General features: G+C 40.5%; 1 protein-coding gene and 4 pseudogenes across 1 annotated transcript; 2 read left to right on the forward strand and 3 right to left on the reverse strand.

Moving 5' to 3' along the window:
* Positions 1-552: 552 nt before the first annotated feature.
* Positions 553-5,104, reverse strand: LOC139909947 (Ig kappa-b4 chain C region pseudogene; annotated as a pseudogene).
* Positions 5,105-11,479: 6,375 nt separating this feature from the next.
* Positions 11,480-12,970, reverse strand: LOC144538420 (Ig kappa-b4 chain C region pseudogene; annotated as a pseudogene).
* A 360-nt stretch (positions 12,971-13,330) lies between these two features.
* On the forward strand, positions 13,331-17,485 carry LOC144538421 (uncharacterized). The gene is made up of 5 exons (XM_078282455.1): positions 13,331-13,419; positions 13,527-13,854; positions 14,307-14,537; positions 14,925-15,016; positions 17,181-17,485. The coding sequence occupies exons 1-5, from the start codon at positions 13,368-13,370 to the stop codon at positions 17,483-17,485; spliced, it is 1,008 nt and encodes a 335-aa protein (XP_078138581.1). The 5' UTR covers positions 13,331-13,367.
* Positions 17,486-19,329: 1,844 nt separating this feature from the next.
* LOC144538422 (Ig kappa-b4 chain C region pseudogene) lies at positions 19,330-21,066 on the reverse strand (annotated as a pseudogene).
* Positions 21,067-21,621: 555 nt separating this feature from the next.
* LOC144538423 (Ig kappa chain V region 3547 pseudogene) lies at positions 21,622-21,990 on the forward strand (annotated as a pseudogene).
* The last annotated feature ends 3,736 nt before the right edge of the window (positions 21,991-25,726 follow it).

Here is a 25,726-nt window from a genome sequence, read left to right on the forward strand (position 1 = left end):
TATCCTGCAATTTCTCATACTACTTTTGTAGATTTATTACAAAGATTCAGCATATCATCTGGATCAGGATAAAATTTACAACATCCTAAACCTTACCAATAGGACACTTTGGTAATGAAGGATTATTAGATTAAAACATTGTATTGCCTATGTAGGTGTAACCATACAGAGAAATTTGCAAAAAATAAATGAGAGCAATGATGAAAATAGTCTCCTTTCATCCTTACATCCACACCTAGCTCCTGCCTATCTTTAGGATACCACAGGTAAACACAGTCACTGTCATGTTGCACTCACAGAGTTAATGACTGTGTGACAATACATTACATAATCCCATAATTTCTTCTTAAATCATCACCAGTATTTATAAAATCCTAGTCACTTTACCCTGAGACAAGCTAAGGCTCTGTGAATTTAATTGAACCACTGTTACCATTAAGATAGCATCATAAGACATCTGTTATTTTTATAATAATATCCATGGAAACACAACTGATTTGGTGAAAAGATCTTTATTGTCTCAATGTATCAAGAATATCAGCATTACTGTGAGCATGAAAACTTTTTAAAGATTTAACGATTCTGGTGAGACAGACAGAGAGAGAGAGAGAGAGAGAGAGAGAGAGAGAGAGAGAGAGAGAGAGAGAGAGAGAGAGAGAGAGAGACTACAGTACTGAGGCAGACTGAGAGCAGTAGCAGAGTAAAACCAGTAGCAGAAGTCCCAGTGAGTCAGGTCAGGACTGGGAACACCGGTCTCTCCTCAGTGTCTCCGAGAGCGGAGACTGGGAGCCCTGGGTGGCCTCACAGGTCACAGAGCCCACCTTCCTCCACTGCTCCGCAGGGAGCCTCAGGGTGCTGCTCCAGCTGTAGCGGCCGTCCTTCTCCGGCACCCCGGGGCTCCTGCTCTCCTCCCAGCTGCTGCTGCTGCTGCTGCTGCCGTCCACCTTCCAGGCCAGCCTCCAGTCTGAGGGGAAGCCCTTGTTGGCCAGGCACATGAGCGTGGCCTTCCCCTGCTGCAGCTCCACGCTGGAGGGGGGCAGCACCGTCAGGGTGGGACGGACATCACCTAGGAGACACCGATCAGCTTAGAGGACAGGAAGGCTGCGGCTGTCAATCAATCACCGGGCGGTTTGACACCTTTACTGTGTGAGAGTCCATTTTCCCCTTTAAGGACTTTCTGTCAGATGCTTTTTATGCTCCACCAGTCACTCACTCACACATTGTTTCACTTCCCTTTAAGAAGCCTCTCATGCATATCAGCACAGAAAGAGTCCTCATATGACCACGAATATATCAAACTACATAATAAAACAGATTTGGAAACATTTTAAAATTTCTTTTCTAAATCAGCAAACATTTCTAACTGTATTTTAAATTAAATTGTAAACTGGAAAAATTGCAAACAAATTGGATTACAAATACATTTTTAAATAGGATTTTTTTTCTTGAGGTTTGTTGAAACATAACTCTGTGTTTCTGTAAAGTATAAAACCCAAAAAAACATGAGCACAAAATTAGAAAATGTCGAAATAGCTTTTGAAACCGTACGCCTACTTGAAGCGACAAAACAAGACATTTGTCCACATTTTCAAATATTCACAAGTTGTCAACAATCATTTAAGTGAAAATTGAAGATTAAAAAGCAATTTTGGAAAGTAGTAATGTTTTTCATTCATCTTTTCTAAAGGTCAAGTTGTTGACTTTTCACAGTATGTCTACAATGTGTAAAAACAAAAGTGTAGTCAAGCAGCTGTAAGTTAGACTCCATGGTTAAGGAGAGAAACAGAGAAAAGAAAGCTTACTGTAAGTGATGTAAGTCAACACACTGGATATTTATATCTACTTCTAAAATTCAGACACAGGAATAAAAGCCTTAATAAATAATATGATGTTTAAAATTAGTGCAGAAACTTACTTCCAACATCCAGTCTGGTTCCTCCACCAAAAGTGTACCACAGTGATACAAACTCATTGAGCCGCCGTACAAAAACCTCTCACTCTAGAGAGACACGGCTCTCTCACTTTGTCAGACAAAACTAAAACTACAAGCCCTCAAGAAGCAACTTTATATTAATCGTTAGGAATACATACTTTCTCCTCTGGCCCAAGTCTCACGATTATTAAATTGTCCATTCGGATTCATTTTATTAAATTGTTTGTTCATTGGTGGAAGGAATTTCTCATTTAAAAAATACACATCAACATAGAAAATTAAATACGTAGCTTTCTAAATTACATTGAATATGTAACAAATTAAAATGTAGCTCATGGATTACGAAAAACATGAGATAGGTTACTTACTTCCAACATCCAGTCTGGTTCCTCCACCTAAAGTCCACCACAGTGATACAAACTCATTGAGCCGCCGTACAAAAACCTCTCACTCTAGAGAGACACGGCTCTCTCACTTTGACAACAACAAACTCACCAAAATCAGGCTGAATTTGTAAAACCTAGCTAGCTCATGTAATAACTAGCTAAATTATCACAAATAGCACAACATTCCAACATTAATCACTTTTGGTTTGTATACTGTTAAATTTGTCTTGTAGTGATATTTAATTCTCTAGCAGTGAACTTAAACAAGACAAAAGAAATTCTTGAAAAACACTTGTTTATAGAAATCAAACCAAATCTACATATTAATTAGATTAGATACATTGATAATCAAGAGTTTGTTAAATTGATTGATCCATTTAGAAACAGCATCATCAGAGTAATCCAAGTCCCTGTTGGAGTCAGTCAGAGCATTTCCATAGAGAGCCACTTTGCATCAGCAGCACCATGCTCCAGTGCTCTGGGAGAGTTTATAGTCCTGAGAGTTGAACACTGGATGACTGACAGCTGTCCTTCATGACAACAGAAGCCACAGAAATCCTCCTCATCAAAACATGACTTTGATCTCCATCCTCATCTGGACTCTCCTCTGCTGCTGCTTCACAGGTAAAGTCCAGAGAATCAAACTCCTCTCCTCTATGAACATCCGTCCCTCTGAAATGAAGCGGAGAAAACCATGACGGTGGTTTATGTTTTTGTCTCTGTATCCTCAGAGTCCAGAGGCCAGGTCACAGTGACTCAGCCTGGAGCAGTGAGCTCTGCTCCGGGAGGCTCCGTCACCATCAGCTGTCGAACCAGTCCCAAGGTTTATAATTCGGGCAGCACCCATCTTTTATCCTGGTACCAACAGAGATATGGAGAAACTCCTAAACTTCTCATTTACTATGCTAATCAGAGAGTATCAGGGATTCCAGGTCGTTTTACAGGCAGTGGATCAGGGACTGACTTCACTCTGACCATCAGTGGAGTCCAGGCTGAAGATGCAGCAGTTTACTACTGTCAGAGTTTCCACATTATCAACAGTCAAGCTCTGTTCACACAGTGATAAAGCGTCGTACAAAAACCTCCCTCAGTCAGACTGAACTGACTGCTGCAGCTGGAAGCTACTGCAGGAACTGATACAGACACACACACACACACACACACACACACACACACACACACACACACACACACACGCACAACATCCCAACAGGGAACAACTCACCCTGTTTCTGTGGAAATTAGTTTCTGATATGAAATGTTATTGTCTTTTTACTATTATGCAGAGGTGGAAAGTAACTAAGTATATTTACTCAAGTACTGTACTTAAGTACAATTTTGAGGTTCTGGCACTTTACTTGAGTATTTCCATTTTGTGAGACTTTCTACTTTTTCCTCCACTACATTTATCTGACGGCTGTAGTTATTAGTTATATATAGTTATATCTATTAACTATATGTATAGATATATAGTTATAGTTATATATAGTTATGTAACTTATACTTTGCAGAATAAGATTTTACATGCAAACATATGATAAGCTTATAAAATATGTTGCATTGTTAGAGTTTAAACTCCCCAACAGTCCGTGGCGGCCGGCCCATTGGAGCGAAGTGGGCGGCGCATCAGTTGATTGACAGGCAAAAAATATATATATTATATATATATGTGAAGAGTTTTCCTATAATAATGAAATCGGCAATGAGGAAATATGACTTAATTTCTCTACATGAAACTAAGAGTGAATTTATAATTTAGACTAATATGTAGTAGTAGTTTGTATTATCATTCATGTTTTGTCAATCAATGAGGTGAAGTGATCTGGATCCTTGGAGTAACAGTATGAAATATTTTCAGTAAGTAATTCAAATCTATAACTGCATAAAAATACTTTTATTTAAATTCATTACAGAAGATCAAATTTGAGCATGCAATGCAAAAATGAATTAAAATACACAAATATTAATCATAGAGCACACCTCATCAAGAATATACACAACACCATTAAATTCAAAACAAACATGTCTTTTTCTCTCTCTCAGAACACACACACACACACACACACACACACACACACACACACATAAACAGTCAAACAACTCCTCCAAGTAGAAGTTATGGACCCTGAAACATCTGATGATGAACATCTGACTGTGTATGAAAGAAACTTTGTACAAAATGGTCAAATCAAATGTATTTATAGAGCACATTTCTAATGGTGCAACCCAACATGATTTAAAGCTGCAATAAGTGACATTTTCTGACCACTAGAGGGCGACAAGAACAGCAACACATTTGTAAATAAACTCTCAGCAAAGCCACGTCTCCCTCCCTCCACTGCACTAGAGGCAAGACAATTATTATAATAAAGCACAAGAAAGGATATATAAAATTATACAACAAATATATTTGATTCTGATTCTGTTTTTTTTTTTACCATCATATGAATACAGCATTATACCAGTCAAGCCCACCATCTATTGGATGTGGATGTGTTTACTGGATGTGTGACGATGCATTACATAATCATTACATAACTGTCTCAAACTATCACCAGTAATTGTAAACTCCTAGTCACTTTACCCTGAGACAAGCTCAGTCTCTGTGGATTTAATGGAACCACTGTTACCATTAAGAAAGCAACATAAAACATCTGTTATTTTTATATTAATATCCATGCATGGAGACACAACTGATTTTGTGGAAAAGTCTTTATCGTCTTAACATATTAAGAATAGCGGCGTTACTGTTGTTGCTGTCCAGGCACATGAGGGTGACCTTCATCAGCTTAGAGGACAGGAAGGCTGCAGCTGTCAATCAATCACCAGGCGGTTTGACACCTTTACTGTGTGAGAGTGGATTTTCCCCTTTAAGGAGTTTCTGTCAGATGGTTTTTATGCTCCACCAGTCACTCACTCACACATTGTTTTAGCCTGATATTCAGACTGAATGGCCATTTCGTTCCCACTTCATTATTGAGTCTGACATTTCCTCCTTGTTAGCCGTTTTCTGTGTGGGGGGGTTTGATTTTCCCCGAACCGATCACTAGTGACTGACGTATCCGGCCGCTCTGACGTTATTTTCAGTTACACTGATGCTGGGCGTATTTACTAACTTTACCAAGAATGTCGGTCGTTTTTGACAAAAAATATCATCTTTGTAAAGACAATATGTCGGTTAAGGAATGATTTCAACAAATATTATTCTGCCGAAACGCCAATGAAAAACCCGTTGCACGAACGGTTCAAACTTTAGTCCCGCCCACAAAGGCTCTGATTGGTCCGATCGTTTTTCCGATGGAGAAATCGCCGTTGAATAGAGCAACACCAGACTCTCTGAATCACTCGACAAATCTGAAGAGTGGGCGGGTCGCGATTCAGGAGTCGGGAACCAGGCTAACATTGTTTCACTTCCCTTTAAGAAGCCTCTCATGCATATCAGCACAGAAAGAGTCCTCATATGACCAGGAATATACTAAACTACGTTGGAAATAAATAAAACAAATTCAAATTAGTTTTGTTCACTCACTGTGAAAAAAACCCCAAACTGATTGAAATCATCTAAACTTTCAATTTATGTCCCAAATTTACAAGATGAAAAACTTTTTGTTTGAGTTTGTGTTCGTTTGTAAAAATGTAGCTTATATAAATGCTTAGTCAAGAGTTTGTTAAATTGATCGATCCATTTAGAAACAGCATCATCAGAGTAATCCAAGTCCCTGTTGTAGTCAGTCAGAGCATTTCCATAGAGAGCCACTTTGCATCAGCAGCACCATGCTCCAGTGCTCTGGGAGAGTTTATAGTCCTGAGAGTTGAACACTGGATGACTGACAGCTGTCCTTCATGACAACAGAAGCCACAGAAATCCTCCTCATCAAAACATGACTTTGATCTCCATCCTCATCTGGACTCTCCTCTGCTGCTGCTTCACAGGTAAAGTCCAGAGAATCAAACTCCTCTCCTCTATGAACATCCGTCCCTCTGAAATGAAGCGGAGAAAACCATGACGGTGGTTTATGTTTTTGTCTCTGTATCCTCAGAGTCCAGAGGCCAGGTCACAGTGACTCAGCCTGGAGCAGTGAGGTCTGCTCCGGGAGGCTCCGTCACCATCAGCTGTCGAACCAGTCCCAAGGTTTATTTTAGTAGCTACCACCGTTTATCCTGGTACCAACAGAGAGATGGAGAAACTCCTAAACTTCTCATTTACTATGCTAATCTGAGAGCATCAGGGATTCCAGATCGTTTTACAGGCAGTGGATCAGGGACTGACTTCACTCTGACCATCAGTGGAGTCCAGGCTGAAGATGCAGCAGTTTACTACTGTCAGAGTTTCCACATTATCAACAGTCAGCGTCTGTTCACACAGTGATAAAGCGTCGTACAAAAACCTCCCTCAGTCAGACTGAACTGACTGCTGCAGCTGGAAGCTACTGCAGGAACTGATACAGTTCACTGAGGACACACACACACACACACACACACACGCACACACACACACACACACACACACACACACACACACACACACACACACACACACACAATTGAGAATTCATGATGTTGTTCATGGTGTCTCTACCAGTTTTCCTTCTGAAGTTAAAACAGCCCACCTCCTACCTCAACAACCTGAAAGTTCCCCCAAATGAAGAGGACAGTTCCAGTGAAGAAGCCCAATCAGACCCATTAAAAGCACAACAACATCTAGCAAAGTAAGCTGTAAGCTCTCACCATCATGCAGTCTGGCTTTAGAACCGGCTATGGGTGTCTCTGCAACACTTAAAGTGTTAAACGACATCATATGTGCCATCGACAGCAAAGAGTACTGTGTGGCTGTATTTATTGACCTGGCAAAGGCTTTTGATTCTGTGGACCACTGTATCCTGCTTGACAGGCTCAAGGACATTGGATTCACAGAGGAATGTCTGGCATGGTTCAACAGCTACTTCTCTGGTCGTGTACAGTCTGTGAGAGCTGAGGGTTTCCTGTCTGACCCACTGTCCCTGTCCATGGGTGTCCCTCAGGGGTCCATTCTAGGTCCAACCCTATTCAAGATCTACATAAATAATGTTGCTCATGCTGCTGGCAGCTCTCACATCCACCTGTATGCTGACGACACCATTTTGTACACATCCAGCCCCTCCCTGAACACTGCCCTGACTTCCCTGCAGCACAGCTTCAACAGTATCCAATACGCCTTCTCCAACCTTCACCTTCTCCTAAATACTAAAAAAACAAAATGCATGGTCTTCAACTGGAACCTACCCCAAGTCGCCTGCCCCCTCAAAATCTCCTCCCTGGATGGGTCAGAACTTGAATTCGTCAACTCCTATAAATACCTGGGTATCTGGCTCGATAGTTCACTCTCCTTTCAAACTCACATCAACACGCTGCTCTCCAAAGTCAGAGCAAGAATTGGTTTCCTGTACCGTAATAAAGCATCTTTCACCCATTCTGCAAAGCACACCCTGGTTAAGATGACCATTCTCCCAATCCTGGATTATGGCGACTTAATCTACAGGATTGCCCCCAAAAACCTTCTCAATAAACTGGACGTCATCTACCACACTGCCATCCGCTTTGTCACCGGTTGCTTTTGACTTTTGGTCCATAGTACATAGATTTTTGTTGTTGTATATACTGTATATATTGTGATGTCTTAAATTTGACTAATGTTGTTATGTACTTGCTGTATTTATGTGTTAATGTCTTGCACCGTCTTGCCTTCTGTTTCTGCCTCTTGGCCAGGTCGTCATTGTAAATGAGAATTGGTTCTCAATTGACTTATCTGGTTAAATAAAGGTGAAGTCTTTTTCTTGAAGGAAGGGAATAGTTGGTTGAACACATGTATCTATTGTACAGACACTGAGTCAGGCCAGAAGAGGGGAATGTGGTGTCAGACTGTAGAAGGAAACCTTGGCATCAGAAAACAAGGCAACAGTAAACATGTCGTCCCACATGAATTACGAAGTCCCCACCTCGGCCAATCACCTTGTTTTGAGCAGTAATTGTTCTTTTGCCCTTGGGTCAATCAATGTGCTTTTGAATGCTGGAGTGCAGCAGATAGATGCATTAGTTTCCCAAGTTTGATCAAAATCATATCAGTGATATCTGCAATTTTGTGTGTGACACATGGATGAGTGAACAAACCAGGTAATGTGTTCCCCCTTCAGCTGATCAGTGTAATTTTGAAAATGTGAGAATGCCGTGGTCAGATGCATCATTCCCCCAAATTTCCCCCAAAAAGCAAAATCCATCAAGTAAACAAATATTGTAATGCCCTCCTTACTCCAGCACAATTGGAAAAATTCCAGAATGTTTTAATGAGACGCATCATTCCTTTAAATTTCCTGAAATTCTGATCAGCAGCGTCTGAAATATTGTGCGTGACGTACAATTAAACCAAGTTTATAGTGCCCCCCTGAGGCTGACCAATGTAGTTATGGAAATGCTGGAATGGAGCAATAACATGCATCATCAACTGAGGTTTCATCAAAAACCAATCAGTGGCATCTGAGATATTGTGCATGATGGACGGACGGTCAAATGTACCGTCCTTAGTCCTTCCTCCAATTTCATTTTGGGGAACCATAAAGCCAAGCCACTGGATTTAAAGACTAACTCCAAAAACAGGGAAACTCCTGAAGACATGGGAAACTCATTTGAAAGCAGTTTTTAAATCAGTTGCTGACAAAATAAAAACAAATACAACCCATTAAGATAAACAATGAAGATGGCAGGTTTTAATTTAAAAAGGGATTGTAGAAGAATCATATAGTCAAAATCAAGAGGAATAGGTAAAAACAAATTAAAAGCCTGTGTGTAATAAATAGTGTTTCTATCCTGATGGGAGTGTGGGAGTGGTCTCTTCTAGGATGACAACGCTCTGACACTTTATTAAGACCTTCTAATAATCTCATGTACATGAGGATCATTTAAATAGTCAATGCTCCCAGCACTGAGGGGGAAACACCATGATATGCTCAGGACAGCTACAGTTCACTGACTCTGTGTGTGTGTGTGTGTGTGTGTGTGTTTGCATATCAGTCCTGCCTCTCTGCTCTCCACCCGTTAAGAGGCCAGTGTTGATCAGTGGCTGTCCAGGCCTTTCAGAGCCACTGACACGCCGGCAGCACAATGATGATGTCACAGATTCTACTGCTGGGCACCCTGGGGCTCCTTGTTCAGGGTGAGACTCTCTTCTGAAAACTTTGCTTCAGGATGCAACCAGGTTTACCAGAGTGATGTTCTGCTATGATGGAGAAACACTGAAACAACCAGCATTTACCTTCTTCCATCTATTCTCCATGTTAAAGAAATTATACTCTTCTGTTTTGATATTGATCATCTTTCTCCAAGCTGTATTTGTCTCAATAACCCTTCTCCTCTTTTTCATATTTTATAGATTCATCAGAAGAAATCATTGTGACTCAGTCTCCTGAATCTCAGTCTGTTGTTCCAGGACAGACTGTCTCTATCAGATGTAAAACCAGTACAAGTGTTAGTAACTACCTCCACTGGTACCTTCAGAAACCTGGAGAAACTATTAAACTCCTGATTCATACTGCTACAACCCGTCAGTCTGGGGTTTCAGATCGTTTTAGTGGGAGTGGATCTGGGACTGACTACACTCTGACCATCAGTGGAGTCCAGACTGAAGATACAGGAGTTTACTACTGTCAGCAGAGTAACAGCTTCCCGTTCACACAGTGATACAACGTCGTACAAAAACCTCCCTCAGCTGGAGAGGAACTGATCTGACTCAACAGCTGCAGAGAAACTAAAACAACAATGGTTTGTCCAAAAAGACAGTTTATAATAGGATATAATAATTATGTTTTCATCATGAAAACATTCTTTTTAATGTTGTTTTAATGATTATGTTGATGAAACAGGGTTTGAAACAGGATCACTGTTACAGAGAATCTAAAGTCAGAGTTAAACACATTTTAAGTATAGAATTTCAACTGTCATAAAGCAAGATATTTTAATCCAGATTATGAAATATTGATACTTTATTTGAAATTTTAGAGGATTTTCATTATTTAACTATGTTCAACTTCAAACATACTGAGTATTTTTCAGACAAACTCAACAATCTCAAACTCTGCAGAATTACAAAAATATAAGATCACAAAAGATCATTTAATGCATAGTTTTAATCTGATGTAATTTCCAGTGAACCAAAATGCAATTAATTTGACATTATTTATGAAGTAGATATGTATTTTATTTGCTGTGTTTCTAAGCATATCCATCCATCTCTGTTGGTCTTTGACCTCTCCATGCAGACCTCCAACCTGTTGAAAGTCAATTTTACAACCATTCAGCTGTTCCTTCCTCAGCCTCTTAAAACAAGACTGGGAAGACTGGGAAGACTGGTTCAGTGCAAACACAAACACACACTAGACTTGTTGTGATTTATTCAGCCTCAGAAAACTGAACGACATTCTGTTAATGACAATTTTTCCTTTTAATTTTTAAGGAAGTCTTCTAGCTTTTACTTAGAAAGGGGGACATGCCAAGGGTGTCTGTTGTCATCCTTTTTATTTGCCTCAGTGCTTGAGCCCTTTGCAGAGACAGAAGGATGACATGTAAATATTTCATGTTATATCCCTCTATGCTGACGATATCCTGCTTTTTACTTACTTACTTTACTCCTGAAAATGCTCTTACTACTTTTGTAGATTTATTACAAAGATTCAGCATATTTTCTGGATACACTATAAACTTGACACAGGCAGAGGCTTTACCAATAGGACACTTTAGTAATGAGGGATCATTTGGTTAAAACATTGGATTATCTATCTACGTGTAACCACAGAGAGAAATTTCCAAACAATACATGAGAACAATTTTACTCCAGTCATGCAAAAAGTGATAAGAAATGGAAATGAAAATTGCCTCCTTTCATCCTAACATCCACACCTAGCTCCTGCCCATCTTTAGGATATCACAGGTAAACGTAATCACTTTCATGTTTCTGTCACAGAGTTAATGAATAATATAATAATAATATCCATGGAAACACAGCTGAGTTGGTAAACAGATCTTTATTGTCTTAACATATCAAGAATCATATCTGCAAGCAGGAAAACATTACTTTTTTAATTTTTGAAGTTGAAATGAGTCTGGTGAGAGAGAGAGAAAGAGAAAGAGAGGGAGGGAGAGAGAGAGAGAGAGAGAGAGAGAGAGAGACAGAGAGGGAGAGAGAGAGAGAGAGAGAGAGAGAGAGAGACTACAGTGCTGAGTGCAGACTGAGAGCAGTAGCAGAGTAAAACCAGTAGCAGAAGTCCCAGTGAGTCAGGTCAGGACTGGGAACACCGGTCTCTCCTCAGTGTCTCCGAGAGCGGAGACTGGGAGCCCTGGGTGGCCTCACAGGTCACAGAGCCCACCTTCCTCCACTGCTCTGCAGGGAGCCTCAGGGTGCTGCTCCAGCTGTAGCGGCCGTCCTTCTCCAGCACCCCGGGGCTCCTGCTCTCCTCCCAGCTGCTGCTGCTGCTGCTGCTGCCGTCCACCTTCCAGGCCAGCCTCCAGTCTGAGGGGAAGCCCTTGTTGGCCAGGCACATGAGCGTGGCCTTCCCCTGCTGCAGCTCCACGCTGGAGGGGGGCAGCACCGTCAGGGTGGGACGGACATCACCTAGGAGACACCGATCAGCTTAGAGGACAGGAAGGCTGCGGCTGTCAATCAATCACCAGGTGGTTTGACACCTTTACTGTGTGAGAGTCCATTTTCCCCTTTAAGGACTTTCTGTCAGATGCTTTTTATGCTCCACCAGTCACTCACTCACACATTGTTTCACTTCCCTTTAAGAAGCCTCTCATGCATATCAGCACAGAAAGAGTCCTCATATGACCACGAATATATCAAACTACATAATAAAACAGATTTGGAAACATTTTAAAATTTCTTTTCTAAATCAGCAAACATTTCTAACTGTATTTTAAATTAAATTGTAAACTGGAAAAATTGCAAACAAATTGGATTACAAATACATTTTTAAATAGGATTTTTTTTCTTGAGGTTTGTTGAAACATAACTCTGTGTTTCTGTAAAGTATAAAACCCAAAAAAACATGAGCATAAAATTAGAAAATGTCGAAATAGCTTTTGAAACCGTACGCCTACTTGAAGCGACAAAACAAGACATTTGTCCACATTTTCAAATATTCACAAGTTGTCAACAATCATTTAAGTGAAAATTGAAGATTAAAAAGCAATTTTGGAAAGTAGTAATGTTTTTCATTCATCTTTTCTAAAGGTCAAGTTGTTGACTTTTCACAGTATGTCTACAATGTGTAAAAACAAAAGTGTAGTCAAGCAGCTGTAAGTTAGACTCCATGGTTAAGGAGAGAAACAGAGAAAAGAAAGCTTACTGTAAGTGATGTAAGTCAACACACTGGATATTTATATCTACTTCTAAAATTCAGACACAGGAATAAAAGCCTTAATAAATAATATGATGTTTAAAATTAGTGCAGAAACTTACTTCCAACATCCAGTCTGGTTCCTCCACCAAAAGTCCACCACAGTGATACAAACTCATTGAGCCGCCGTACAAAAACCTCTCACTCTAGAGAGACACGGCTCTCTCACTTTGACAACAACAAACTCACCAAAATCAGGCTGGATTTGTAAAACCTAGCTAGCTCATGTAATAACTAGCTAAATTATCACAAATAGCACAACATTCCTACCTTAATCACTTTTGGTTTATATATTTTTACATTTATTATTTTATTAGTAAACTTAAAAAAGACAGAAACATTTGTTAAAAAGGGCCTTTTTTAATATATCCAGCCAAGATTAGCTTAGATCAATTCTTAGTCAAGAGTTTGTTAAATTGATTGATCCATTTAGAAACAGCATCATCAGAGTAATCCAAGTCCCTGTTGGAGTCAGTCAGAGCATTTCCATAGAGAGCCACTTTGCATCAGCAGCACCATGCTCCAGTGCTCTGGGAGAGTTTATAGTCCTGAGAGTTGAACACTGGATGACTGACAGCTGTCCTTCATGACAACAGAAGCCACAGAAATCCTCCTCATCAAAACATGACTTTGATCTCCATCCTCATCTGGACTCTCCTCTGCTGCTGCTTCACAGGTAAAGTCCAGAGAATCAAACTCCTCTCCTCTATGAACATCCGTCCCTCTGAAATGAAGCGGAGAAAACGATGACGGTGGTTTATGTTTTTGTCTCTGTATCCTCAGAGTCCAGAGGCCAGGTCACAGTGACTCAGCCTGGAGCAGTGAGGTCTGCTCCGGGAGGCTCCGTCACCATCAGCTGTCGAACCAGTCCCAAGGTTCATAACTCGGGCAGCACCCACTATTTAGCCTGGTACCAACAGAGAGATGGAGAAACTCCTAAACGGCTCATTTACTATGCTAATCAGAGACCATCAGGGATTCCAGGTCGTTTTACAGGCAGTGGATCAGGGACTGACTTCACTCTGACCATCAGTGGAGTCCAGGCTGAAGATGCAGCAGTTTACTACTGTCAGAGTGTCCATGTTATCAACAGTCAGGATGTGTTCACACAGTGATAAAGCGTCGTACAAAAACCTCCCTCAGTCAGACTGAACTGACTGCTGCAGCTGGAAGCTACTGCAGGAACTGATACAGTTCACTGAGGACACACACACACACACACACACAAACACACACACACTGTCACTACCAGTTTTCCTTCTGAAGTTAAAACAGCCCACCTCCCACCTCAACAACCTGAAAGTTCCCCCAAATGAAGAGGACAGTTCCAGTGAAGAAGCCCAATCAGACCCATTAAAAGCACAACAACATCTAGCAAAGTAAGCTGTAAGCTCTCACCATCATGCAGTCTGGCTTTAGAACCGGCTATGGGTGTGTCTCTGCAACACTTAAAGTGTTAAACGACATCATATGTGCCATCGACAGCAAAGAGTACTGTGTGGCTGTATTTATTGACCTGGCAAAGGCTTTTGATTCTGTGGACCACTGTATCCTGCTTGACAGGCTCAAGGACATAGGATTCACAGAGGAATGTCTGGCATGGTTCAACAGCTACTTCTCTGGTCGTGTACAGTCTGTGAGAGCTGAGGGTTTCCTGTCTGACCCACTGTCCCTGTCCATGGGTGTCCCTCAGGGGTCCATTCTAGGTCCAACCCTATTCAAGATCTACATAAATAATGTTGCTCATGCTGCCGGCAGCTCTCACATCCACCTGTATGCTGACGACACCATTTTGTACACATCCAGCCCCTCCCTGAACACTGCCCTGACTTCCCTGCAGCACAGCTTCAACAGTATCCAATACGTCTTCTCCAACCTTCACCTTCTCCTAAATACTAAAAAAAACAAAATGCATGGTCTTCAACCGGAACCTACCCCAAGTCGCCTGCCCCCTCAAAATCTCCTCCCTGGATGGGTCAGAACTTGAATTCGTCAACTCCTATAAATACCTGGGTATCTGGCTCGATAGTTCACTCTCCTTTCAAACTCACATCAACACGCTGTCAGAGCAAGAATTGGTTTCCTGTACTGTAATAAAGCATCTTTCACCCATTCTGCAAAGCACACCCTGGTTAAGATGACCATTCTCCCAATCCTGGATTATGGTGACTTAATCTACAGGATTGCCCCCAAAAACCTTCTCAATAAACTGGACGTCATCTACCACACTGCCATCCGCTTTGTCACCGGTGCCCCTTTCAACACTCATCACTGTAACCTGTATTCTCTAGTCAACTGGTCATCACTCCATACCAGGCGGCAAATCCACTGGTATCAGTTCATTTATAAAACTATCACTGGCAAAACCCCCCCATACCTCCGCTCACTACTCAATATCTCCATCAGTAACCGCAATTTACGTTCTGGCAAATTCATTATTATGGTCATTCCTAAAGTCCGCACCTCCTTTGGCCGTCACTCATTCCAGTTTGCCGCTCCTAGTGACTGGAATGAGTTGCAGAAGATGCTAAAACTCCACACCTTCATTCCGTTACCCTCCTTTAATAACTCATTACAAGCGATAGTTTCTGATCACTGCACCTGCTTTTGACTTTTGGTCCATAGTACATAGATTTTTGTTGTTGTATATACTGTATATATTGTGATGTCTTAAATTTGACTAATGTTGTTATATACTTGCTGTATTTATGTGTTAATGTCTTGCACCGACTTGCCTTCTGTTTCTGCCTCTTGGCCAGAAAGAAATTGGTTCTCAATTGACTTATCTGGTTAAATAAAGGTGAAGTCTTTTTCTTGAAGGAAGGGAATAGTTGGGTGAACACATGTATCTATTGTACAGACACTGAGTCAGGCCAGAAGAGGGGAATGTGGTGTCAGACTGTAGAAGGAAACCTTGGCATCAGAAAACAAGGCAACAGTAAACATGTCGTCCCACATGAATTACGAAGTCCCCACCTCAGCCAATCACCTTGTTTTGAGATGTAATTGTTCTTTTGCCCTTGGGTCAATCAATGTACTTTTGAATGCTGGAGTGCAGCAGATAGATGCATTAGTTTCCCAAGTTTTATCAAAATCATATCAGTGATATCTAAAATGTTGTGTGTGACACATGGATGAGTGAACAAACCAGGTAATGTGTTCCCCCTTCAGCTGATCAGTGTAATTTTGAAAATGTGAGAATGCAGTGGTCAGATGCATCATTCCCCCAAATTTCCCCCAAAAAGCAAAATCCAACAAGTAAACAAATATTGTAATGCCCTCCTTACTCCAGCACAATGTGAAAAATTCCAGAATGTTGTAATGAGACGCATCATTCCTTTAAATTTCCTGAAATTCTGATCAGCAGCGTCTGAAATATTGTGCGTGACGTACAGTTAAACTAAGTTTATAGTGCCCCCCTGAGGCTGACCAATGTAATTATGGAAATGCTGGAATGGAGCAATAACTTGCATCATCAACTGAGGTTTCGTCAAAAACCAATCAGTGGCATCTGAGATATTGTGCATGATGGACGGACGGTCAAATGTACCGTCCTTAGTCCTTCCTCCAATTTCATTTTGGGGAACCATAAAGCCAAGCCACTGGATTTAAAGACTAACTCCAAAAACAGGGAAACTCCTGAAGACATGGGAAACTCATTTGAAAGCAGTTTTTAAATCAGAGTTGCCGACAAAATAAAAACAAATACAACCCATTAAGATAAACAATGAAGATGCCAGGTTTTAATTTAAAAAGGGATTTTAGAAGAATCATACAGTCAAAAACAAGAGGAATAGGTAAAAACAAATTAAAAGCCTGTGTGTAATAAATAGTGTTTCTATCCTGATGGGAGTGTGGGAGTGGTCTCTTCTAGGATGACAACGGTCTGACACTTTATTAAGACCTTCTATTAATCTCATGAACATGAGGATCATTTAAATAGTCAATGCTCCCAGCACTGAGGGGGAAACACCATGATATGCTCAGGACAGCTACAGTTCACTGACTCTGTGTGTGTGTGTGTGTGTGTGTGTGTGTGTGTGTGTGTGTGTGTGTGTGTGTGTGTGTTTGCATATCAGTCCTGCCTCTCTGCTCTCCACCTGTTAAGAGGCCAGTGTTGATCAGTGGCTGTCCAGGCCTTTCAGAGCCACTGACACGCCGGTAGCACAATGATGATGTCACAGATTCTACTGCTGGGCACCCTGGGGCTCCTTGTTCAGGGTGAGACTCTCTTCTGAAAACTTTGCTTCAGGATGCAACCAGGTTTACCAGAATGATGTTCTGCTATGATGGAGAAACACTGAAACAACCAGCATTTACCTTCTTCCATCTATTCTCCATGTTAAAGAAATGATACTCTTCTGTTTTGATATTGATTATCTTTTTCCAAGCTGTATTTGTCTCAATAACCCTTCTGCTCTTTTTCATATTTTCTAGATTCAACAGGAGAAATCATTCTGACTCAGTCTCCTGAATCTCAGTCTGTTGAACCAGGACAGACTGTCTCTATCAGATGTAAAGCCAGTACAAGTGTTAGTAACTACCTCAGCTGGTACCTTCAGAATCCTGGAGAAACTCCTAAACTTCTGATTTATTATGCTACAACCCGTCAGTCTGGGGTTTCAGATCGTTTTAGTGGGAGTGGATCTGGGTCTGACTACACTCTGACCATCAGTGGAGTCCAGACTGAAGATACAGGAGTTTACTACTGTCAGCAGGGTTACAGCTCGTTCACACAGTGATACAACGTCGTACAAAAACCTCCCTCAGCTGGAGAGGAACTGATCTGACTCAACAGCTGCAGAGAAACTAAAACATTAGAGGTCTGACTAAAATACAGTTCATAACAGCATACAAAAATTACATTTTCATCATGAAAACACTGTATTTAATACAGTTTTAATTATTATATTGTTGATATAGGGTTTGAAACAGGATCACTGTTACAGTGAGTCTAAGTTTACTCAAAGTCAAACACATTTTAAGTATATAATTTCAATTGTCATAAAGCTAGATATTTTAATACAAATTATGAGACAGTGATACTTAATTAGCAATTTCAATAATACATATTGTAGAGGATTTTCATTATTTAACTGTTATTTTCTACTTCAGAGTATTTTTCAGACAAACTCAACAATCTCAGTGCAAAGTTACATTAAATAATTTCATCTCGTCAAATAATATAATTTAATGCATAGTGTTCATAAAATTAATTCTGATTTCAATATAGGATTTTTTTGTCAAATATATTGAGTATTGTTTATTCCAAAATCAATCATTACAATTCTCCAACAAAAGTAACATTTGAATACAAACATACTGAGAGTCCTTCAGTAAAACAATTCTCCCAAGCTCAGAGTTGAACAGATTCAATGTAAATGTTTTCCAGTGAGTCAGATCCAGCTCTGTTTTTGTTTCATCTCCCCATGCTGACCTCCAACCTGTTGAAAGTCAACTTCCCAACCATCAGCTGTTCCTTCTCCACCCTCCAAAACCAAGACTGGGAAGACTGGTTCAGTCCAAACACAAACACACACTAGAGTTGTGCTCCACTCAACCTCAGGTCAGAAAACTGAACAACCCTCTGTCAGTGATGCTGCTTCCTTTTTCATGAGGGATAATTTTCTAAAATGGATACAATTATGATATCATATTCCCCAGGACTCAGCATTTACAAATGTGTTACAGTCACTTTTTGGACCCTTGGAAAGGGTCAAAGGTGTCCTTTGTCACCACTTTTATTTGCCTCAGTGCTCGAACCCTTTGGAGAGACCGAAAACTCACATGGAAATTTTTCAGGGGTCAAAACTGGAGATCACACTCATGTTATATCACTTTATGCTGATGATATCCTGCTTCTTATTTCTGATCCTAAAAATGTATCTTACTAATTTTGTAGATTTATTACACAGATTCAGCATTTTCTCTGGATATAAACTTGGCAAAATCAGAGGCCTTGTCAATATGACACATTGGTAATGAGAGATCATTGGGCGATTTTCCATTTAAATGGTTAAAACATTGGATTTGTTTGTAACCATACAGAGAAATTTGCTCCAGTCATGAAAGCAGTGACAAGCGATGTTTAAAAATGAAAATAGCTTCCTTTCATCCTTACAGCCACACCTACCTCATGTCTATCTTTTGGATACCACTGGTAAACACAATCACTTTCATGTGGCACTGACGGAGTTAATGAATGTGTGACAATACGTTACATAATCCTATCATTTATTCTCAAATCATCACCAGTATTTATACGATCCTAGTCACTTTACCCTGAGATGAGCTCAGTCTCTGTGGATTTAACGGAACCACTGTTACCATTAAGACAGCATCATAAGACATTAGTTATTTTTATAATAATATCCATGGAAACACAACTGATTTGGTGAAACGATATTTATTGTTTTAACATATCAAGAATATTGGCATTACTGCGAGCATGAAAACATTACTATTTAAAGATGTAATGATTCTGGAGAGAGAGAGAGAGAGAGAGAGAGAGAGAGACTACAGTACTGAGTGCAGACTGAGAGCAGTAGCAGAATAAGACCAGTAGCAGAAGTCCCAGTGAGTCAGGTCAGGACTGGGAACACTGGTCTCTCCTCAGTGTCTCCGAGAGCGGAGACTGGGAGCCCTGGGTGGCCTCACAGGTCACAGAGCCCACCTTCCTCCACCGGTCCGCAGGGAGCCTCAGGGTGCTGCTCCAGCTGTAGCGGCCGTCCTTCTCCAGCACCCCGGGGCTCCTGCTCTCCTCCCAGCTGCTGCTGCTGCTGCTGCTGCCGTCCACCTTCCAGGCCAGCCTCCAGTCTGAGGGGAAGCCCTTGTTGGCCAGGCACATGAGCGTGGCCTTCCCCTGCTGCAGCTCCACGCTGGAGGGGGGCAGCACCGTCAGGGTGGGACGGACATCACCTAGGAGACACCGATCAGCTTAGAGGACAGGAAGGCTGCGGCTGTCAATCAATCACCAGGCGGTTTGACACCTTTACTGTGTGAGAGTCCATTTTCCCCTTTAAGGACTTTCTGTCAGATGCTTTTTATGCTCCACCAGTCACTCACTCACACATTGTTTCACTTCCCTTTAAGAAGCCTCTCATGCATATCAGCACAGAAAGAGTCCTCATATGACCACGAATATATCAAAGTACATAATAAAAGGAGTACAGATTTGGAAACATTTTAAAATTTCTTTTCTAAATCAGCAAACATTTCTAACTGTATTTTAAATTAAACCAGAAACTGGAAAAATTGCAAACAAATTGGATTACAAAAACATTTTTAAATAGGATTTTTTTCTTGAGGTTTGTTGAAACATAACTCTGCGTTTCTGTAAAGTTTAAACCAAAAAAAAACATGACCATAAAATTAGAAAATGTCAAAATAGCTTTTGAAACCGTACGCCTACTTGAAGCGACAAAATGAGAGATTTTCCTACATTTTCAAATATTCACAAGTTGTCAACAATCATTTAAGTGAAAATTGAAGATTAAAAAGCAATTTTGGAAAGTAGTAATGTTTTTCATTTATCTTTTCTAAAGGTCAAGTTGTTGACTTTTCACAGTATGTCTACAATGTGTAAAAACAAAAGTGTAGTCAAGCAGCTGTAAGTTAGACTCCATGGTTAAGGAGAGAAACAGAGAAAAGAAAGCTAACTGTAAGTGATGTAAGTCAACACACTGGATATTTATATCTACTTCTAAAATTCAGACACAGGAATAAAAGCCTTAATAAATAATATGATGTTTAAAATTTGTGCAGAAACTTACTTCCAACATCCAGTCTGGTTCCTCCACCAAAAGTGTACCACAGTGATACAAACTCATTGAGCCGCCGTACAAAAACCTCTCACTCTAGAGAGACACGGCTCTCTCACTTTGTCAGACAAAACTAAAACTACAAGCCCTCAAGAAGCAACTTTATATTAATCGTTAGGAATACATACTTTCTCCTCTGGCCCAAGTCTCACGATTATTAAATTGTCCATTCGGATTCATTTTATTAAATTGTTTGTTCATTGGTGGAAGGAATTTCTCATTTAAAAAATACACATCAACATAGAAAATTAAATACGTAGCTTTCTAAATTACATTGAATATGTAACAAATTAAAATGTAGCTCATGGATTACGAAAAACATGAGATAGGTTACTTACTTCCAACATCCAGTCTGGTTCCTCCACCAAAAGTCAACCACAGTGATACAAACTCATTGAGCCGCCGTACAAAAACCTCTCACTCTAGAGAGACACGGCTCTCTCACTTTGACAACAACAAACTCACCAAAATCAGGCTGAATTTGTAAAACCTAGCTAGCTCATGTAATAACTAGCTAAATTATCACAAATAGCACAACATTCCTACATTAATCACTTTTGGTTTGTATACTGTTAAATTTGCCTTGTAGTGATATTTATTTCTCTAGCAGTGAACTTAAACAAGACAAAATAAATTATTGAAAAACACTTGTTTATAGACATCAAGCAAAATCTACATATTAATTAATTAATTACATTGGATGCATTGTTAATCAAGAGTTTGGTAAATTGATTGATCCATTTAGAAACAGCATCATCAGAGTAATCCAAGTCCCTGTTGGAGTCAGTCAGAGCATTTCCATAGAGAGCCACTTTGCATCAGCAGCACCATGCTCCAGTGCTCTGGGAGAGTTTATAGTCCTGAGAGTTGAACACTGGATGACTGACAGCTGTCCTTCATGACAACAGAAGCCACAGAAATCCTCCTCATCAAAACATGACTTTGATCTCCATCCTCATCTGGACTCTCCTCTGCTGCTGCTTCACAGGTAAAGTCCAGAGAATCAAACTCCTCTCCTCTATGAACATCCGTCCCTCTGAAATGAAGCGGAGAAAACGATGACGGTGGTTTATGTTTTTGTCTCTGTATCCTCAGAGTCCAGAGGCCAGGTCACAGTGACTCAGCCTGGAGCAGTGAGGTCTGCTCCGGGAGGCTCCGTCACCATCAGCTGTCGAACCAGTCCCAAGGTTTATCTATCGGGTAGCGACCACTGTTTAGCCTGGTACCAACAGAGAGATGGAGAAACTCCTAAACTCCTCATTTACTATGCCACTCAGAGAGCATCAGGGATTCCAGGTCGTTTTACAGGCAGTGGATCAGGGACTGACTTCACTCTGACCATCAGTGGAGTCCAGGCTGAAGATGCAGCAGTTTACTACTGTCAGAGTTTCCACTATCTCAACAGTCAGCATCTGTTCACACAGTGATAAAGCGTCGTACAAAAACCTCCCTCAGTCAGACTGAACTGACTGCTGCAGCTGGAAGCTACTGCATGGACTGATACAGTTCACTGAACACACACACACACACACACACACACACACACACACACACACACACACACACACACACACACACACACACACACACTGTCTCTACCAGTTTTCCTTCTGAAGTTAAAACAGCCCACCTCCCACCTCAACAACCTGAAAGTTCCCCCAAATGAAGAGGACAGTTCCAGTGAAGAAGCCCAATCAGACCCATTAAAAGCACAACAACATCTAGCAAAGTAAGCTGTCCTGATGCCGACCCCCAAACCACTGCTGAATGATCCAAACAGCTTATCCACCCTGGTCCTGGAATATCTGGACTGTCAGGATCCAAACAGATCAGGAGGATCATTCAGTCAACTGGATCAGGAAGCCTTATTTAGATAGAGGAAAGTCAAGAGAGTCTTTTTCTTGAAGGAAGGGAATAGTTGGGTGAACACATGTATCTGTTGTACAGACACTGAGTCCGGCCAGAAGAGGGGAATGTGGTGTCAGACTGTAGAAGGAAACCTTGGCATCAGAAAACAAGGCAACAGTAAACATGTCGTCCCACATGAATTACGAAGTCCCCACCTCGGCCAATCACCTTGTTTTGAGCTGTAATTGTTCTTTTGCCCTTGGGTCAATCAATGTACTTTTGAATGCTGGAGTGCAGCAGATAGATGCATTAGTTTCCAAAGTTTGATCAAAATCATATCAGTGATATCTGCAATTTTGTGTGGGACACATGGATGAGTGAACAAACCAGGTAATGTGTTCCCCCTTCAGCTGATCAGTGTAATTTTGAAAATGTGAGAATGCAGTGGTCAGATGCATCATTCCCCCAAATTTCCCTCAAAAAGAAAAATCCAACAAGTAAACAAACATTGTAATGCCCTCCTTACTCCAGCACAATTGGAAAAATTCCAGAATGTTGTAATGAGACGCATCATTCCTTTAAATTTCCTGAAATTCTGATCAGCAGCGTCTGAAATATTGTGCGTGACGTACAATTAAACTAAGTTTATAGTGCCCCCCTGAGGCTGACCAATGTAATTATGGAAATGCTGGAATGGAGCAATAACATGCATCATCAACTGAGGTTTCATCAAAAACCAATCAGTGGCATCTGAGATATTGTGCATGATGGACGGACGGTCAAATGTACCGTCCTTAGTCCTTCCTCCAATTTCATTTTGGGGAACCGTAAAGCCAAGCCACTGGATTTAAAGACTAACTCCAAAAACAGGGAAACTCCTGAAGACATGGGAAACTCATTTGAAAGCAGTTTTTAAATCAGAGTTGCTGACAAAATAAAAACAAATACAACCCATTAAGATAAACAATGAAGATGCCAGGTTTTAATTTAAAAAGGGATTGTAGAAGAATCATACAGTCAAAAACAAGAGGAATAGGTAAAACCAAATTAAAAGCCTGTGTGTAATAAATAGTGTTTCTATCCTGATGGGAGTGTGGGAGTGGTCTCTTCTAGGATGACAACGCTCTGACACTTTATTAAGACCTTCTATTAATCTCATGAACATGAGGATCATTTAAATAGTCAATGCTCCCAGCACTGAGGGGGAAACACCATGATATGCTCAGGACAGCTACAGTTCACTGACTCTGAGTGTGTGTGTGTGTGTGTGTGTGTGTGTGTGTGTGTTTGCATATCAGTCCTGCCTCTCTGCTCTCCACCCGTTAAGAGGCCAGTGTTGATCAGTGGCTGTCCAGGCCTTTCAGAGCCACTGACACGCCGGCAGCACAATGATGATGTCACAGATTCTACTGCTGGGCACCCTGGGGCTCCTTGTTCAGGGTGAGACTCTCTTCTGAAAACTTTGCTTCAGGATGCAACCAGGTTTACCAGAATGATGTTCTGCTATGATGGAGAAACACTGAAACAACCAGCATTTACCTTCTTCCATCTATTCTCCATGTTAAAGAAATTATACTCTTCTGTTTTGATATTGATCATCTTTCTCCAAGCTGTATTTGTCTCAATAACCCTTCTCCTCTTTTTCATATTTTATAGATTCATCAGAAGAAATCATTGTGACTCAGTCTCCTGAATCTCAGTCTGTTGTTCCAGGACAGACTGTCTCTATCAGATGTAAAACCAGTACAAGTGTTAGTAACTACCTCCACTGGTACCTTCAGAAACCTGGAGAAACTATTAAACTCCTGATTCATACTGCTACAACCCGTCAGTCTGGGGTTTCAGATCGTTTTAGTGGGAGTGGATCTGGGACTGACTACACTCTGACCATCAGTGGAGTCCAGACTGAAGATACAGGAGTTTACTACTGTCAGCAGGGTGGTTACCGCTGGTCGTTCACACAGTGATACAACGTCGTACAAAAACCTCCCTCAGCTGGAGAGGAACTGATCTGACTCAACAGCTGCAGAGAAACTAAAACAACAATGGTTTGTCCAAAAAGACAGTTTATAATAGGATATAATAATTATGTTTTCATCATGAAAACATTCTTTTTAATGTTGTTTTAATGATTATGTTGATGAAACAGGGTTTGAAACAGGATCACTGTTACAGAGAATCTAAAGTCAGAGTTAAACACATTTTAAGTATAGAATTTCAACTGTCATAAAGCAAGATCTTTTAATCCAGATTATGAAATATTGATACTTTATTTGAAATTTTAGAGGATTTTCATTATTTAACTATGTTCAACTTCAAACATACTGAGTATTTTTCAGACAAACTCAACAATCTCAAACTCTGCAGAATTACAAAAATATAAGATCACAAAAGATCATTTAATGCATAGTTTTAATCTGATGTAATTTCCAGTGAACCAAAATGCAATTAATTTGACATTATTTATGAAGTAGATATGTATTTTATTGGCTGTGTTTCTAAGCATATCCATCCATCTCTGTTGGTCTTTGACCTCTCCATGCAGACCTCCAACCTGTTGAAAGTCAATTTTACAACCATTCAGCTGTTCCTTCCTCAGCCTCTTAAAACAAGACTGGGAAGACTGGGAAGACTGGTTCAGTGCAAACACAAACACACACTAGACTTGTTGTGATTTATTCAGCCTCAGAAAACTGAACGACATTCTGTTAATGACAATTTTTCCTTTTAATTTTTAAGGAAGTCTTCTAGCTTTTACTTAGAAAGGGGGACATGCCAAGGGTGTCTGTTGTCATCCTTTTTATTTGCCTCAGTGCTTGAGCCCTTTGCAGAGACAGAAGGATGACATGTAAATATTTCATGTTATATCCCTCTATGCTGACGATATCCTGCTTTTTACTTACTTACTTTACTCCTGAAAATGCTCTTACTACTTTTGTAGATTTATTACAAAGATTCAGCATATTTTCTAGATACACTATAAACTTGACACAGGCAGAGGCTTTACCAATAGGACACTTTAGTAATGAGGGATCATTTGGTTAAAACATTGGATTATCTATCTACGTGTAACCACAGAGAGAAATTTCCAAACAATACATGAGAGCAATTTTACTCCAGTCATGCAAAAAGTGATAAGAAATGGAAATGAAAATTGCCTCCTTTCATCCTAACATCCACACCTAGCTCCTGCCCATCTTTAGGATATCACAGGTAAACGTAATCACTTTCATGTTTCTGTCACAGAGTTAATGAATAATATAATAATAATATCCATGGAAACACAGCTGAGTTGGTAAACAGATCTTTATTGTC

Source organism: Centroberyx gerrardi, unplaced genomic scaffold, assembly GCF_048128805.1.
Source record: "Centroberyx gerrardi isolate f3 unplaced genomic scaffold, fCenGer3.hap1.cur.20231027 Scaffold_502, whole genome shotgun sequence".
Classification (NCBI taxonomy): domain Eukaryota; kingdom Metazoa; phylum Chordata; class Actinopteri; order Beryciformes; family Berycidae; genus Centroberyx; species Centroberyx gerrardi.

Bases quoted from the DNA above. Each gene is read 5' to 3' on its own strand.
- LOC144538421 (XM_078282455.1), top strand. From the start codon at position 13,368: ATGACTTTGATCTCCATCCTCATCTGGACTCTCCTCTGCTGCTGCTTC. The intron at 13,420-13,526 runs GTAAAGTCCAGA...CTGTATCCTCAG, and splicing joins CCTCTGCTGCTGCTTCACAG to AGTCCAGAGGCCAGGTCACA. The intron at 14,538-14,924 runs GTACACATCCAG...CTTAATCTACAG, and splicing joins TATGCTGACGACACCATTTT to GATTGCCCCCAAAAACCTTC.